Here is an 18,139-nt window from a genome sequence, read left to right as displayed (position 1 = left end):
CTTTGTGGTGTGTGTGAAACGACACAGCGAAGAAACTCCAGTGTACAAAAATCGCGACGGAATCCATTGTTTGTGTCAAAAAAATTGGTGGCCACGTCGGGGGGAGGGGGGAGGGGCTTTTGTCACTTTAATAAAAAGAAAAATATACTAGAAATGGAAAAGTCCACAAAGATATTATATATGTGTCGACAATAATTGCTTGTTACAAGCATAATTTGAGTATAGTGATGTGTTTTTTTTTCTGAGGGTTGCTTAAAATCAAAATACTCTAAAATCCGAGAATAATGTCTCTGACCCTGTAGGCGAGGTACAGCACAATTCGATTGTTCTTCCCTTCGACTTGGTTTTAGTATAGATAAGATTTTAATGGTTTAATAGGGGGGTTCAAGTCTTCGGTTTTTTTTTTTCCTAAAACGACTAGTTACTGAACCAGAAAATTCCACTATAGAAAATTAATTTCTTATGCTAATAATGTAAACTCTTTATTCACGTACTCATTTGAATGAAATAGTTCCCACAAATAAATATTTCTAGGTACTGTACTATTTGTAGTGCTAAGGTGCCTTTTCTAGTATCGAGTCAGCAGTATTGATTCCGGGGACGGAAGCAAGTTCCCTCCAAATGTGGACGACCAATCAGATGGCAGTATGTTTTCCCGCGAACGAGGCAACATAGTGATTTAAAGAATGATGCGCATGTGCAGAAACTAGTAGTATGCCACGTGGTTAATGATTGTCCAATCAGAAGGCAAAATTAAACCCCACCGCGAAGATCGTTTGTCAGGGCCTCAAGTCGGTGCAAAAACATGTCCGCTTGACTGGAACTCAGTAATATCAGAGAAAGAAAACCACCTGAAACTCGTAACAAGTGCTTGGGAGATTATAGCAATGAGTAGTGTGCAATAGTCCAACTATTGGGGTATAGACTCGAGGAATTCTAACGTAATCGGTGGCGATTCCTTGTGATCTTGGGCAATTGAAGTTGGTTAGGTCAAATTGTCTTTATGCGCTCCACTCGATTTTCACCCATGCGATCGCTACAAATGTGAGGTGTTTTGTGCTGTATAATCTTGAGAATTTTACAAATGACTAACCCTGGGACTACGCTCACTAGTTTATGGATCGAAGGTAAGGAAATCGCTCTTCTTCTTGTCCTACACGTGCAGCTATCGACAGAAGAGAACGCATGAGGTTTTCGTATTGCGGGTATTGTTCCGTGGTTTGCCTTAGATCACACTTAGAGGCACCCCATTTTCAACCCTTTTAAAATAACTTGTGTTGCCCCGATTTTTTTCCTACAGCATTGATACTTTACTCAAATCCTCACATTGATGCTTAGATTTTTTTGTGGCCCGAATACATCGTAATAGCTCAAACCAGAAAGGACACTAAATATTCAAATTTTATTATCACAGGCCAACCGAGCCCAACTAAGAGTAGTCCAAATTCAACGCCAACTAAAAGATCTACCAGTCAAGGAAGCGACTTGATAAAGTACTACAAAGAACCAGCACTACAGGCTCTAGCACGAGAGGTAAGAGCAACGAAATCGCACCACATCTTAGCGAAATCTAATGATCTTCGAAACAGCATCTTTGTGTGTTTGCTAGTTGTTGACCCATCCACCAAGATCCGAGTTAGAATTCAAATCGCTGCGCCGTCATGGCTTCCAGTAATTTATTATTCATAGTTATTGCAAATTGGTTAGATCTTTATTACATTGTATTGTAAGGAACTTGTTTGCTATGCTGTTTGTGTGTTTTCGTGAGATCCACGAGGCACGACGAAGTTTGGGTTGATGATTATGCCTTTTCGTTTCGCTCCTGAACAACAGGGTGAACTCCTAGAGGATTGATCAAGATTTATTATATTTACAGGCCGCTTTGATTGATCGCACCGGACAGTCAGATATATCCTCTTCAAAAAGCACAACTATAGTTGGTAAGTGTTCAATGATCAATAAAAATCTCGGGATTGTTCAGAAACTTCTTTTCCACGCTTTGAAGATCTTCTAAGTGGGAAGCACAGGATATAACTTAATTTGTGTGTTTTTGTTGCACTAACGCATAGACAATAATTTTTCTACCAAACTTCATAGAATTGGTAGAGAAAGTTAAGTAAACCATGTTCTTTCTCGCTGAGTGGCCCGAGTGGCGGTGTCGATTTGCGTTGTATGGAGCTGTGGGTGATGACGTTTTACTGTGTCTTGCGACCATGATATTGTTATAAAACTTTGAATCCAATATCCATTGCCCCATCAACGAGGAAAATTCCAGTAGGAGTCATTAGAATGGAACTACAGATCCAAGTCACCTGACTAGTGAAATAGAGGGGCTGTGATATTTATTACCCTATGCAATGTACATGACCTTGTGCTATGTTTCTATAGTTACAGGGTTATTTCTACTATATATCATGTATAACAAGAAAATGACCCGTCACCTTTTATTTCTTTTATTTAATTTGGAGACTCCCTTTACTCATAAAAGTGTAAATAGGGGCAAGCAACACTTTATTATTTTTTATCCAAGACATTTCTTGGATGAGAAATTCAAAATCAATACATGCATTTTAACTAAATAATTCCATGTAAAGCTATGTAAAATGTAACTTCTCATAGAGAACATCTCAGTGAAGCCAAACTTAAATTACTTATCCAAACTTACATGACAGTGTTAAGCAATAGGATGAAAACATTCCCCCATGCATTGTTTGAAAGGGTTTTTATTGTAAAGTCGCTTCAGCTTTGCAAATACCCAGCTCGATACAGCGTATATGTTTGCTAATCCTTCTCAACTGAACAAATGAATTTACGTCATGTTTTCCTTTAAGCTTCTTGTGCATATCCTTGTCAAATGAGCTGAAACTGCTTCCTCCGTGACTCTTCAAACACGATTCGTTTCCATTTTCATTGGTCTTCCACAGCATCATGGAAAACGTTGCTTGTTTTTTTTTTACTCTTTGTCCTGGCTTCATAAAGGCCTAATATCCTTTGTTTCCCGGCTTTAAATTCAGAACATTTTATTAATCCATGTTTCTGATAATGGCAGCCGCAAAAAAAATCTTCAAATCTAGCATGTAGTGGGATTGATACTATGGATAGGAAACGTTTGCCCGACAGACTTAGCGCTAGTATAATAGTAAAGATAGTGAAATTTGTTTTCTTTTTAACTTACTTGAATTGGCCAGAAATAAATAGACGAGGTTATACAAAATTCCTACACTTGTTTCTTTTTTGATGGGGTAATACTGGGTTAGATTTTCCTGAAGGTTATATTCACCATACCAGCTATCTCCTAGGCGTGTGGTTGTGCAGCCCTGTTATTGGTGACAATGTTTTGCACCAATTGGGGCCCTAGTATTGACTGTGAATAAAGTTCTTGTTTTGTGCAATGGACAAACACCAGACATCTTTTGGCATCTGTTGTTGCCTTTTAAAAGATTGTAACCTGGTATAGTTTATGTTGTGTTCCTCATAATGCTCCATGCTTTTACACCCTGATAGGTTATTCATATGTAATCTTGTCACAATCACGCGAAGTAACCTGGTATAGTTTATGTTGTGTTCCTCATAATGCTCCATGCTTTTACACCCTGATAGGTTATTCATATGTAATCTTGTCACAATCACGCGAAGTAACCTGGTATAGTTTATGTTGTGTTCCTCATAATGCTCCATGCTTTTACACCCTGATAGGTTATTCATATGTAATCTTGTCACAATCACGCGAAGTAACCTGGTATAGTTTATGTTGTGTTCCTCATAATGCTCCATGCTTTTACACCCTGTTAGGTTATTCATATGTAATCTTGTCACAATCACGCGAAGTAACCTGGTATAGTTTATGTTTTGTTCCTCATAATGCTCCATGCTTTTACACCCTGTTAGGTTATTCATATGTAATCTTGTCACAATCACGCGAAGTAACCTGGTATAGTTTATGTTTTGTTCCTCATAATGCTCCATGCTTTTACACCCTGTTAGGTTATTCATATGTAATCTTGTCACAATCACGCGAAGTAACCTGGTATAGTTTATGTTTTGTTCCTCATAATGCTCCATGCTTTTACACCCTGATAGGTTATTCATATGTAATCTTGTCACAATCACGCGAAGTAACCTGGTATAGTTTATGTTGTGTTCCTCATAATGCTCCATGCTTTTACACCCTGTTAGGTTATTCATATGTAATCTTGTCACAATCACGCGAAGTAACCTGGTATAGTTTATGTTTTGTTCCTCATAATGCTCCATGCTTTTACACCCTGTTAGGTTATTCATATGTAATCTTGTCACAATCACGCGAAGTAACCTGGTATAGTTTATGTTGTGTTCCTCATAATGCTCCATGCTTTTACACCCTGTTAGGTTATTCATATGTAATCTTGTCACAATCACGCGAAGTAACCTGGTATAGTTTATGTTGTGTTCCTCATAATGCTCCATGCTTTTACACCCTGTTAGGTTATTCATATGTAATCTTGTCACAATCACGCGAAGTAACCTGGTATAGTTTATGTTTTGTTCCTCATAATGCTCCATGCTTTTACACCCTGTTAGGTTATTCATATGTAATCTTGTCACAATCACGCGAAGTAACCTGGTATAGTTTATGTTGTGTTCCTCATAATGCTCCATGCTTTTACACCCTGTTAGGTTATTCATATGTAATCTTGTCACAATCACGCGAAGTAACCTGGTATAGTTTATGTTTTGTTCCTCATAATGCTCCACACTGTTAGGTTATTCATATGCAATCTTGTATGTTTGAAAAAAAAATGGGTTAATGCAAGAACCTGGAAACTTTTATTTGGATGCTTGCTAATTAATAGAAAACTGATGTTTATCCAAAGTGCACCATGCTAATGTATCACACCCCTTAACTGGGTAATAAAATGTTGCTCTCCAGTGGTTCTTTCCATTGTCTTAAAAAAGATGGCATTGAATCCTGCAAAGCATGATAAATTTTGCCTCACTCATTACCTTGATTGTGCCTTTTCTAAACTTCAAAGCATACAGGCCGAACTAGTTGCCCACCATGCAAAAGCATGCTCAGAAGTGGTCCTATCTCTTATTTAAGAAAAACACTTTTTTTTTATTATCATCCTTATAACTTTCATTTATGCCTTAAAGAGAACAAGAAACTAAGTATCCTTTGGTGGTCATTATTTTTAGTTTTCTTTATTATGTGTGTTAATTTTTTGTGTATAAGTTCTTTGTGATCTGTATAACTGTTCACCATTTAAAGGTGAAAATCTGTTTAAAGAAAGATATTTGTTCAGGCATTAATAGAGATAAGTATCGCAGCATGTTCAGTTGCAAATGGGTTAATGGGAAGTGTAACTAAACTTTAGTAACTTTCCTTGATTTGAGAACCTCCATTTTAGAAAATTGTTTTAGCTTTAAACTAGCATGATATTTCTCAGTCATGTTAAGTAAGTGGGAAAACATCTGAGGTTTCAAAATGTATCAACTTAAAATGAAAAAAGGTGTGTAATCATTTTCTTATTGAGTTTAATATTGCCTTTAGCCTCTGGCTGAACAGAATTCTTTCTAGAGTCAGAAAAGAAAGAAAATCATGTTTATGTCTCCCTGCAACCAGAAATTGTTGTAACCAACTTGCTCTTACAAGACACCAAATTAATGAATTCCAAGAGATTGACTGATGTTTTTCTTAGGTTGCTTCTTGACAGTAACAACCATAGCTGATTGATAGTGGCACACGCATAGGTACTTAAACCCTGTTTTGCTTTATAGTCATTTAGGATTAAGTCCCAGCAAGTGCAGTAGGGCATACCACAAGTTAACAAACATGACTTTTTACTCTCAAGCTATCATTGATAGCACAAAACCATTTTCAACTAGCTCACAGCTGCACCATTTTCCCAATTGTGATTGTGCATGTTACAATCCTCCACCCTGGTATAACAAAGGTATGTCTCCATTGGTACAGTAAGTTTTAGTTTAACACCTTGGTTGCGTATCAGAGATGTACATTTGTGCTTATGAGACATTTTATGCTAGATCACCATGCTAGGGTAGCATGCTCCTGTTTGCATCAGCCCAAAAGTCTGTTTGCTTTCTGTATTGTGTAATTTTTAAACAGGTAGTTTGAGCCTATTTTTCTCAGAAGCTTTTACATATAATTTTGTAAATATTTGACTACATATTATAGATTGTACATGTTATATATGTATACATCTTATAGTGTCTCCATTTCTTCTGAGGCTCAAGCATTTGGCTGTGTTTTAAAAATCATAGATAGCTATTATTTTATTACAGTTTTTGGTGTTTTAAAACTTTTATCTCACTTTGCTCCTTAAGAAAGATATTGTGTGGAATATAACTAACAGTACTGTTTTTTTTAGATTTAACATATCTAGCTGTAGACTTGATTTTACATTTTCATGTTCTAGAATGCATGCGAATTCCCTTTCATGGAGTCATTCAACCCTAGAGGTTATGTTTATAACATTAAGCATTGTTTAAAGTAAACACAGACTACACCTGGAGAAATACCCCCCATCATTAACACCTCATTAATTGAGCTCAGCACACTTCTCCCCATCATTAACACCTCATTAATTGAGCTCAGCACAGGACTTCCCCTAACACAAACCTACAGGCACACTTCTTTGATAAACATTGGCATCACATCAGAGGCAAGCAAATTTGATACAAGCATAACACATCTCATGAATCGTAGATTTGCTACCATGTTTATTCAGGTCTCTGTCCTTAACCCCCCATTTTCCCTACTTTAAGAGGACCTTTTAATGAATATTTAAAAGAGTGTGCCCCCATGCATGCATTCAAAATGTTGCATTAATAACTGAAGTAATTTTAGCTCATTTTAATGATTTTAACATCTGTATGTGATTAACATTTAACCACTAATAGTTTGGTTGTTGCATGAGGAAGAGACAAGAGTCTTGAATGTCTAAGACTGTTTTTTAGCTTATAGGTTATAGTATTAGGAAGGAACAATTTTGTAATGGATGAATAAGCTTTTCTATCATTTTAAGCTAGCCAGTCAGTTGAATGCCTCGTTTTTAGAACACAATGTTGTCGCATTAAAAGAGCATTCCACATTTGTTTTATGTTTTTTTAGCAGAGCACTGCATGAGCGGTGCCCCATACCTAAGAAAAAGTGGTATACAATATAAGTACAGTATATACATTGTATGAATGCTTTCTGTATTGTGTAATTTTAAAACAGGTAGTTTGAGCCTATTTTTCTCAGAAGCTTTTACATATAATTTTGTAAATATTTGACTACATATTATAGATTGTACATGTTATATATGTATACATCTAATAGTGTCTCCATTTCTTCTGAGGCTCAAGCATTTGGCTGTATTTTAAAAATCATAGATAGTTTTTATTTTATTACAGTTTTTGGTGTTTTAAAACTTTTATCTCACTTTGCTCCTTAAGAAAGATATTTTGGGGAATATAACTAACAGTACTGTTTTTTTTAGATTTAACATATCTAGCTGTAGACTTGATTTTACATTTTCATGTTTTAGAATGCATGAGAACTCCCTTTCATGGAGTCATTCAACCCTAGAGGTTATTTTTATAACATTAAGCATTGTTTAAAGTAAACACAGACTACACCTGGAGAAATACTCCCCATCATTTACACCTCATTAATTGAGCTCAGCACACTTCTCCCCATCATTAACACCTCATTAATTGAGCTCAGCACACGACTTCCCCTAACACAAACCTACAGGCACACTTCTTTGATAAACATTGGCATCACATCAGAGGCAAGCAAATTTGATACAAGCATAACACATCTCATGAATCGTAGATTTGCTACCATGTTTATTCAGGTCTCTGTCCTTAACCCCCCATTTTCCCTACTTTAAGAGGACCTTTTAATGAATATTTAAAAGAGTGTGCCCCCATGCATGCATTCAAAATGTTGCATTAATAACTGAAGTAATTTTAGCTCATTTTAATGATTTTAACATCTGTATGTGATTAACATTTAACCACTAATAGTTTGGTTGTTGCATGAGGAAGAGACAAGAGTCTTGAATGTCTAAGACTGTTTTTTAGCTTATAGGTTATAGTATTAGGAAGGAACAATTTTGTAATGGATGAATAAGCTTTTCTATCATTTTAAGCTAGCCAGTCAGTTGAATGCCTCGTTTTTAGAACACAATGTTGTCGCATTAAAAGAGCATTCCACATTTGTTTTATGTTTTTTTAGCAGAGCACTGCATGAGCGGTGCCCCATACCTAAGAAAAAGTGGTATACAATATAAGTACAGTATATACATTGTATGAATGCTTTCTGTATTGTGTAATTTTAAAACAGGTAGTTTGAGCCTATTTTTCTCAGAAGCTTTTACATATAATTTTGTAAATATTTGACTACATATTATAGATTGTACATGTTATATATGTATACATCTAATAGTGTCTCCATTTCTTCTGAGGCTCAAGCATTTGGCTGTATTTTAAAAATCATAGATAGTTTTTATTTTATTACAGTTTTTGGTGTTTTAAAACTTTTATCTCACTTTGCTCCTTAAGAAAGATATTTTGGGGAATATAACTAACAGTACTGTTTTTTTTAGATTTAACATATCTAGCTGTAGACTTGATTTTACATTTTCATGTTTTAGAATGCATGAGAACTCCCTTTCATGGAGTCATTCAACCCTAGAGGTTATTTTTATAACATTAAGCATTGTTTAAAGTAAACACAGACTACACCTGGAGAAATACTCCCCATCATTTACACCTCATTAATTGAGCTCAGCACACTTCTCCCCATCATTAACACCTCATTAATTGAGCTCAGCACACGACTTCCCCTAACACAAACCTACAGGCACACTTCTTTGATAAACATTGGCATCACATCAGAGGCAAGCAAATTTGATACAAGCATAACACATCTCATGAATCGTAGATTTGCTACCATGTTTATTCAGGTCTCTGTCCTTAACCCCCCATTTTTCCTACTTTAAGAGGACCTTTTAATGAATATTTGAAAGAATGTGCCCCCATGCATGCATTCAAAATGTTGCATTAGTAACGGAAGTAATTTTAGCTCATTTTGATGATTTTAACATATGTATGTGATTAACATTTAGCTGCTAATACAGTCGAAGCTCTCTGAGCGACCGCTCTCGTAAGCCACCAGCCCTGATAACGACCACGATCACGAATCACCGATTGAATTGTCACACAAACTCTGTAATTCTAAGCTCTCGTAAGCGAACAACTTATCAGTGCGACCATAATTTCAAAATACCAACTGAGACTCTCTTTTATTTTTAAGCTCTCGTAAGCAACCACAATGATTTTTGGCTTTAGAACATCAGTCAACACCTGATAAACACCATATCCAATGCATGCTGAAATCACATATAAAGCGGAAATGTTGTAATGTTTCACAAAAACTGCATTTCCAGTAGGCAACCATTAAAGAATTTCATAATTTCAATTTTCTAACTTCAATTTCAACCATGGGATTGACATTTCTTTGTCTCAAGAAGATGTGTAAATGCAAGGCATCTCTAGTCCATTGCCAGCTCCACAATTTATCCTTTTTCCAGTTACAATAGCCATCCACTTGTTTGTTGCACGCTTTAGAAATCAGCTAACAAAAGACGCCGATCGTCATAGACGCAGAAGATATTCTCATGACGAAAAGCAAGTCGTCGATATAAACGAGCATAACTAGCTACTTTGCGTAGAATTGATTGCTATTAAATAAAACAACTCAGTCTCATGATAAGTCAAATACCTAGTTTTAAAATCAAGCAATAAAATCTTTGAAGAATATCAAGCGATCGGCATTCCCTCCTCAAACTTATTCTCCCGTGTTTAGTACAAGTCTTTGCTTTGTCAAATAAATGGCTTCTTGCGGTTCAAAATTATTCCCTAGCAGTTTTCACACATTCAAAAATCATCAAAGAATATCAAGCGATCGGCATTACTTCCCCAAACTAATTCTCCCGTGTCTAATACAGGTCTTTGTTAAAGAAATGGCTTTTCGATGTTCAAAATTCTTCACTAGCAGTTTTCACACATTCAAATATCCTCGAAGGATATCAAGCGATCGGCCTTCCTTCTCCAATGTTTAATACAAGTCTTTGTCAAATAAAATTTCAAAATTCTTCGCTAGCAGTTTTCACACATTCGAAAATCATCGAAGAATATCAAGCGATCGGCATTCCTTCCCCAAATTAATTCTCCCGTGTGTAATACAAGTATTTGTTAAATAAATGGCTTCCCGCTGTTCAAAAGTATCTGCTAGCAGTTTTCACACATTCGACAATCTTCGAATAATATCAAGCTATCGACGTTCCTTCCCTCTTTGGGGCAAGCTTTTGAGAATAAACTAACTTTCGCGAACGCTGTTCGCGAATTTCGCAAACATATGTCCACACGAGAGCAGTACTGTATCCATATCTCATGAACAAAACATCATACAACAACCAATCTCGGTATGTGTCATCAAGGGGGGTGCACCAATATAGTCACGTGATTGTGATGTCATCAATGACGTCACTAGAAGCAAAAGTATGCTGATGTCATCAAAATAAAAAAAAATATTTATATTTCATTAAAGAAACATCCTGTGACAACAAAACTTGGTAGGATGTATGTTTCAAGTAGGGTGCAATGAGGTCACGTGACGTCATCGTTGACATCGTCAAAAACAGAAATATAATAATAATAAATATTTCTTAAATTTTTAAGCCCAAATAAGCAAAGATTTGGTCGTTTGGAGCTCCGCTTTTAGGCAATGCCTAAATCTATATATTATAATTGGATTCAGAAGGAGTGTTGGAGTACTGTATGCTAGTTGTGTGTGGGTGGCTAGCAGCCTTTATCATTGCCTCTGTCATTTTCCCTATCGTCAAAGCATGTTGTTTAACAAAGGTCTCAGAACAGTTAATGCGCTCACTAATTCTGAGGCATTCTTAATCAGTGTTATGTCACAGAAGAAAAGGCTGTGGCAATTCAATTGTTTTGAGACTGTTTTAATTATTTAGAAAACAGCTTCAAATATTAAAGAACCCTTGCCACAACTTCGTAATTTTTTTATAACCATTTAAAAACAAGGTTAAATTCTTTATTTTTCGAAATTCAATTGATAACATGGCATTGCCTTCTTCAAACCGACCATTGAAAATGGCTGCCTTTTCACACTTGGTACTTTGCTAATAGCGGCTGACAGAGGCTGTTAACAAAACACATTTAAATTTGGCTGTTTTTGATTATGATGTGGGTCCTCCAAGGGTGAAGTGGCTCTCTTTTATTTCACAAATAATTTTGACATTGTCCCATTTGTCTCGTGTTTGACAGGAGCCGTAATGCCAGTGGGGACACCAACAAAGATGTCCCCCCTAATTCTCCCTAAATCTTCAGACAACCCTGGATCCCCTTTGGTGAGTGAAATTTACAACAAAAGGATCAGTTACATCCAAAACCTGTTACGGACAAAAAAAAGGATCAATTGAACTCGTTACTCTCGGCTATAATTGGTATCAATATATTTCGGCAGAACATTTTGGGGAAGTTTTCTTTTTTACCCGTTTCATCAAATTCATGAATCCTTCAGTCTTTCCTGGATCTAGGTACTTTATGCCTTATCAATAGAATGTATTATAACATGGGCAAAATGGTTTGTCATTGTTCCTCACAAGTCAGATCATATAGTCTTTAAACATAGTCTTTAAAAAAAATGTCACTTGACAATCAGTGTCTGGTGTTATTGAGTGGGTTAAGAATTATTAACTCTGTTCCCAGATTCTTGGATGAGACACAAAACTGAAGACCCATCCCCTTGGGGCTTCACTTCAATTTAATGGGCACTCTAATGAACCTGTGTGTCAATTAAAATAGTAGGGAGTCACTTGCAGTACCACAGCCTTGTTTATCTCCCACTGAACCGACAGATCAATGAGCCACAATGTTTATGTGCCTCAGACTGGGGATGTTATTATTATTTCATTATCATTATTATTATCAATACGATATACGATAGTAATGTAATAATTATCTGTATTCACAGGTAGTGGGAACTCCCCCTTCTCAGTCTCTTATTGCTGTCAGTAACAGCCCTCGGACGCCAGCAATGATAGCAGCTCCTATAATCCCATCCCCTTCCAACACATGGCCAAGGTAAATCCAGTTTTAAAACACTTGCAGGCTATCCAACCTCTTAGAACCAATTAGTATGTACTACTTGCAACTGTCTTTTACATTAAAAACAGTAAATGCTGTGGTTAACAAACTTTTGCTTTGGGGAAAAAGCCATTTGAGAATTAGAATATAGTGTTGAAGAATGAAGGAAAATTTTCACAGATCACTTTTTTTTTCTTCCATTAGATTTAAAATTTTATTGAACTTTCTTTAAATTTATGACTTGAACAGAGTTGCAACACCTGGAAGTGGAAGGAAAAGGAGAGGAGACCTAGGAGAAAACGATTTAATGGATAGCATGGACAGGTAACCTTTATCATTATCATTTTTTTTAAGTCCTGAGAAAATGCCTTTGAAACAACATTGTTGTTATCTGCTGCTTTATAATTAAGTGGAAATGTATGTATTGAAATTTTGATGTCTCTATGTATGCCTGATGTGAAAGTGTCTTTCTTTAGGAGGAAGAGAGGGAAGCGTCTTCCTAGTGCTAGCCGCAGTGCAGTTGGAGATAAATCTGGTAAAGGACTTCGTCATTTTTCCATGAAAGTCTGCGAAAAAGTCCAGCAAAAGGGCACAACCTCTTATAATGAAGTGGCGGATGAGCTTGTACGAGAGTTTAGTGATCCAGAAAAACACATGTCCCCTACTGACCAGGTAACAACTCAGTTGTACTAGTAAAACTATATGGTAACAGTAGTCTAAAATGGTCTGCCTGCTTGAATACTGATATAGTACCAGCACTTGTTTTGTTGAAGAATATATGGCAGTAACTCTTCTGTACTAATCATCGCCATGTGAATCTCAGGCTTATGATCAGAAGAATATAAGAAGGAGAGTCTACGATGCCCTGAATGTCCTTATGGCAATGAATATTATCTCCAAAGAGAAGAAAGAAATCAAGTGGATTGGGCTGCCAACCAATTCGGCGCAGGAATGCCAATCACTTGAGGTAGTGTATTGAGACTGGCACATGGGACCATGGGTGGCCTCTGTAGTGCTTTTATGCTGCTTGGTTGAGGGTTTAATTCCTTCCTTCCCCCAAAACCAACAGTTTTGATTTTTAGATGAGGGTCCTAGGCTGTTTTAAAATTATTTAAAACAGCCATAATGTTCTCAGTCCCCCTTCAGAGCTATTAAGATCAATTAATTTTTGAATGAAATAGAAATTTTGCAGGTGCATTCACAGGGGAGTGCCCCCCCCCCCCCCCTTGGCAGCCAAAAAATGGGTCATTTCTTAAAAAAATCTTTTAATACTATGCTTTTACATTTGATACCTATGGCCCCTCAGCTAATCCTGGGTACACGCCTGTTTTGCAAGGGGTCACATGTGGCCTAATGATTTTGATTGTCATGGAAAGGGGAACGCCGGCCCTAACAAATGTGTTCTCACATCTCCTTAGGAAGAGAAAAAAGACAAACGTGATAGGATAAAGCAAAAGACTGCACAACTACAGGAATTAATTTTACAAGTAAGTAAAACAGTCAATTATTAGTGATGTTTATGCTTACTGCATAAACCCAACAGTATTAGAATCTATCAGTATCAGAATGTAAGATTTTAAGGTATTACAAAATAAGGATACATTTAGCATGTGACATGTTTCCTAATTAAGCCACCCCAATAAAGAAAACACTTTTGTAGCATGCAACAAATCATGTAGCCTCAACATGATAAAATTTCCTGAACAATCTTTTCCTGTTGCTGGCTAAAAAAAGTTGTCAAGCACTAAAATGTTTTAGGGATGGCTAAACAGCAAAAAAAAGTAGAAAATATGTCATGCACAAGATGTGGTCTAGACATTGCAGGGGAAAAAATTGATCTTATTTCTTTTTTTAGCAAATTGCATTCAAGAATCTAGTACAGAGAAACAGGTCTTCTGAGAAGCAGCAAGGACTTCCTGCAGCAAACACCACCATTCACCTGCCGTTCATCATAGTCAACACCAGCAAAAAGACGATCATTGACTGCAGCATATCAAATGACAAGTAAGTATGGTGGAAACTCCACATGACAGACTTCCTTTATGCAGAAATCCTCTCTAAAGAGGCAAGTCCTAGTACAACATTTCATTTGTGTTCTCCACCACTTCTGATAGACTGATATACTCATACGATGTTGATATACTCATACAATGTTTTCATGCTGTCTTCCAGGTTTGAATACTTGTTTAATTTTGACAACACGTTTGAAATTCATGACGATATTGAGGTTCTGAAGCGCATGGGGATGGCGTTTGGGTTGGAGAAGAAGTCCTGTTCTGTAGAGAATCTGAAAACATCTAGGACCATGGTCCCTAAAGCACTTGAACCATATGTTGTAGGTAAGGAATCGATAACTGAGTATGTATAAGTTTTTCTACATGTGTTTTCACACATGCTTGATTTATTTCCTCATCACTTCATGGCAATTCATTTGATCCATATGAAAATACACCAATTTGGGGAATTAAAGTGCCCCTTTGACTTAAATAAACTCTACTTTATGTCACCATCATAACAAATTGTTATCTTTTTTGTTTTAGACATGGCAAAGTCTGGTCCAGTTACCCTAGGGATTACCAATGTGAATGCAAAGTAAGTTTTTAACCCTCACATGAGAAACTCACACATCCCTTATGTTATAACTGTACCAATTAATCACTAGAGTTCTGTGAGAATCCACAATTCTTTTATTGATTTACCTGCATGGCATTTCACTTATTGCTATGTGAATCAATGACCATTTAATTTGTTAACAGATCTGCCACCAACAAACCAATGGTTTCTGCCACCGCCCGCATGTCCCCTCTCCCAGGAGCCAACGCACCATCACCGCCACTAGCCACATCTCTTACACAAGGCGCCATCAACTCGACAAACAACTCAAGAGCCTTATCCCGGACCTCTAGGACATCTTCAATGGCTAGTGACAGCCTGCCATCACAAAGAACCATATCGCCTTGCTCATATCCATCCTCGCCAGCCTCAGTGTCAGAAGCAGATTCTGACCTATCACAGGACGGATTTGTTGACATTGAAGATAACTCAAACCAATAGACTGTCCCGTACAAGTATCTTGTCGCATAAAAATGGGCTCTTTTGGTTTCAAGCATAATTTTATAAAGCCTTGTAACAGAATTATGTAGGGCAGTATTTCATATTATTAGTAATATCTTACGAGCGTCTTGATTTTTGGAGGGTGTACTGTAGGGGTCAGGGTTCGTGAATGATATGAGCCTGATGTTTAGTTTAGAACGTTGATTTTAGAAAAGATTCAAAGGGTTAGCTAATCTGGTAAATTTGACTTCTTTTTGAAGTCGAGTGTGTTGTATAAAAGTGGATTTTCACCATGTACAAATTAGAAAAAATATTCTCAGCCATTAGCATGAAAAATATTACGAAATGGTTAAAAAGTCTTTGTTCTTAAACTATGGTCACAGAAATGGGATTAAGCCCACTCATGATCTTACTGTAGTTTGTAAATAAAAGTAACTCATCTTATCAATCTTATCCTAGAGTCACCTTGTTTGTATTCTAGTTATTTTGTAAGCTGATGTTTCAGAGTTTTTACATAAGTGTTCTTGCTGGATCAAGCCGTAGTTAGTTCACAGACAAGGTACAACATTGTACAGTATTAAACTGTGACGAGTATGTAATGTGTGATTTTATTGACAACATAACTGTTCCATTTCCTTCCTATTTGTAGCACTGTGTGACAGTCACTAATTGACTGTGTTCGATATACGTGCCAATTTGTGTTGGGGCTAATACAGTAAATAAGTTAAGAGAGCTTCGATTTGACACTCCTATCTTGTAAGCATTGGTGTGTTTATTGACCCTGGGATATTGTGAATTGTCATTGTTACCTGACTAGAAAATTGTCTTGACATGACATTTCACAATTGTGCAATTTTCAAATTGATTCTGTTATGGTAAAAATTGTAAAAAAAAGGGTTTGAGCTTCAGAAAGTATAGTTTGCTAATGTGTGTACTGTGGTTTATGAAAACCATTCTATAATTAGAGAATATAAACATTCCAATTTGACCCCGAAACTGAGCTTTCACATTGAACATGAATAGGCAATGTTAACAAATCTGAATGCATTCACGTCTGTTATATATCTACAGCCAGTTACAATGCTGAATTTGAACAAGTTCACATAGCTGTAGAGGTAGCTCTCTATTTGAAGTTGTCTGACAGTTTAGGTGAAGCTCTTGAATGGCATATTACTTTTATTGATAGTAATAAATTCAGAAGTATTTATTCGTTCACCGAACCTGTTATTCATAAATAAAATGTCAAATGTGAATGTGTTTCATAACAATTTGGCATAGTAAAAGATGACGGTTATTTTGAGGGTTGTCTTGACTACAATACTGTCATTAGAGGGGAAAACAAGAATTTTTTGGAAAGCTTTTTTACCCATAAGCTGAAAACAGCCCAGGAATGCCCCTGCATCATCACCTACCCAGTCAATGCATATAGTGATACTATGTTAGTTTGATCCCCAACAAAAAACTTTTTATCATTATAAGGTGAAGTAATCCAGTTCACTTTAGAGCCATGGGTGACATCCTGTAGCACATGTGGCATACTATCTTCTGTTGATGCTCCGCTGCTTTCCCCATGTCCATTCTCAGATTGTCTATTCCACAATTTCCAAACAATAATATGTTCATCATTACCACCAGAAATGAGAACATTATCTCCTAAGGATCCAAACCTTGGGAAATGAACTTGGCATACAGCACGTGTGTGTTTTTTAAGTCGAGCCCATGGGGCAATGTTCTTCTTGCCCTCAAAACTGAAAATCTGTATGCTCCCATCCTCTGAAAAAAAAAGGTGAATGCCTTCATTAGATGCATAGCTAGAATGGTGCCCCCTTAACTGCCAAAAGTGAGTCATTCCTTACACTCAGTCCCTGTTTGTCTATAGGGGTACTGTTATGGTTTTGTGACCCTGTTTAAGACGAAATATCTTAAATAACAAATGCTATAAGGACAACAAAATATACATAAAAATTCCAGCCTTCATTTCCATGTAAACCCTTGACAATTGTGCTTCCTACAGAGGTTTCCACCAGCTAGTTTTCTTTGCAAATCATTCACAGTTTATAATCAAAACCACATAACTGTGGGAGGGGTGCACAGAGCCAGGGGGAGAGTCTACATAAAAAAAGACTGGGTTATTTTGTTATCATTTAGGAAGTATTTAGAACATTACCTAATCCCACAGCAACCTTCCTTCCATTTCCAGGCACATGAACAGAGTGGACAAATGGTGGATTGATCAGGTAACCACCTGCTTCCTGGACCTCAGCTATTTCCTGGACATTCACTTCATGTAAAACCCTCCCTGAGGAGAAATCCCAGTGTGCAACACGATAATCCATGCCTCCGCTGACTAGACCCCAGGGACGATGGGGACGGAACTGCACAGTCGAGCAGATGTTAGTGTGAACTCGAGATAAAGTTTTAAAGAGTCTTTTCTCCTGCAAGTCAATCACCTTGATAGTACCAGTGTCATCACATGCCGCTAGATAACGTCCCTTGTCGTGAACGGCTAATTGGTTTATCTCATCCTCGTTTACATCATACTCTAGAGTTGAACTCGATAAGTTTCTCAGATCATAGCAGTAAATTTTTGTTTCCGATGACGCGTAGAGCTGTTCAGGGTAGCACGGGGAGAAGCAAACACTGGTTATTTCCCTCTTTTCGCCCGATGGATTGACCTTGATGTTCGGTGAGCCATCTTTGGTCCAGACACACAAACAATCTTCACCCCCTGACGATAGAATCCCGTCTGCATTTACGTCCAAAGACAATATCGACTCGGTGTGACCACCGGACCAGCTGGATTTATGCATTCTACCACACGTAACCGACAAGATAGAGTTAGATACTTTTAAAATCACATGGAATCAAAATTCTCCCGGCTTTTTTGTGTAAACGCTGACCGAAAAAACCGCGCACGTTTCAC

General features: G+C 37.0%; 2 protein-coding genes across 2 annotated transcripts; one reads left to right on the top strand and one right to left on the bottom strand.

Moving 5' to 3' along the window:
• The first annotated feature begins 762 nt into the window (after positions 1-762).
• LOC5509459 (transcription factor Dp-1) lies at positions 763-15,810 on the top strand. Its single transcript, XM_032378402.2, has 13 exons — positions 763-1,127; positions 1,415-1,533; positions 1,877-1,940; positions 11,341-11,423; positions 12,050-12,159; positions 12,412-12,486; positions 12,639-12,834; positions 12,986-13,129; positions 13,581-13,649; positions 14,018-14,166; positions 14,335-14,501; positions 14,703-14,754; positions 14,919-15,810. Exons 1-13 carry the CDS (start codon positions 1,085-1,087, stop codon positions 15,214-15,216), a joined length of 1,569 nt encoding a protein of 522 aa, XP_032234293.2. The 5' UTR covers positions 763-1,084; the 3' UTR covers positions 15,217-15,810.
• LOC5509445 (WD repeat-containing protein 53) lies at positions 15,806-18,112 on the bottom strand. Its single transcript, XM_001629938.3, has 2 exons — positions 17,384-18,112; positions 15,806-16,989 (listed from the first exon to the last, which is right to left on the bottom strand). Exons 1-2 carry the CDS (start codon positions 18,024-18,026, stop codon positions 16,625-16,627), a joined length of 1,008 nt encoding a protein of 335 aa, XP_001629988.1. The 5' UTR covers positions 18,027-18,112; the 3' UTR covers positions 15,806-16,624.
• Positions 18,113-18,139: the final 27 nt, after the last annotated feature.

This window comes from Nematostella vectensis, chromosome 9 (genome assembly GCF_932526225.1).
Source record: "Nematostella vectensis chromosome 9, jaNemVect1.1, whole genome shotgun sequence".
Classification (NCBI taxonomy): Eukaryota; Metazoa; Cnidaria; class Anthozoa; order Actiniaria; family Edwardsiidae; genus Nematostella; species Nematostella vectensis.
The sequence above is the reverse complement of the archived record's forward strand: the minus strand, read 5'-3'. Positions and strand labels throughout refer to the sequence as shown.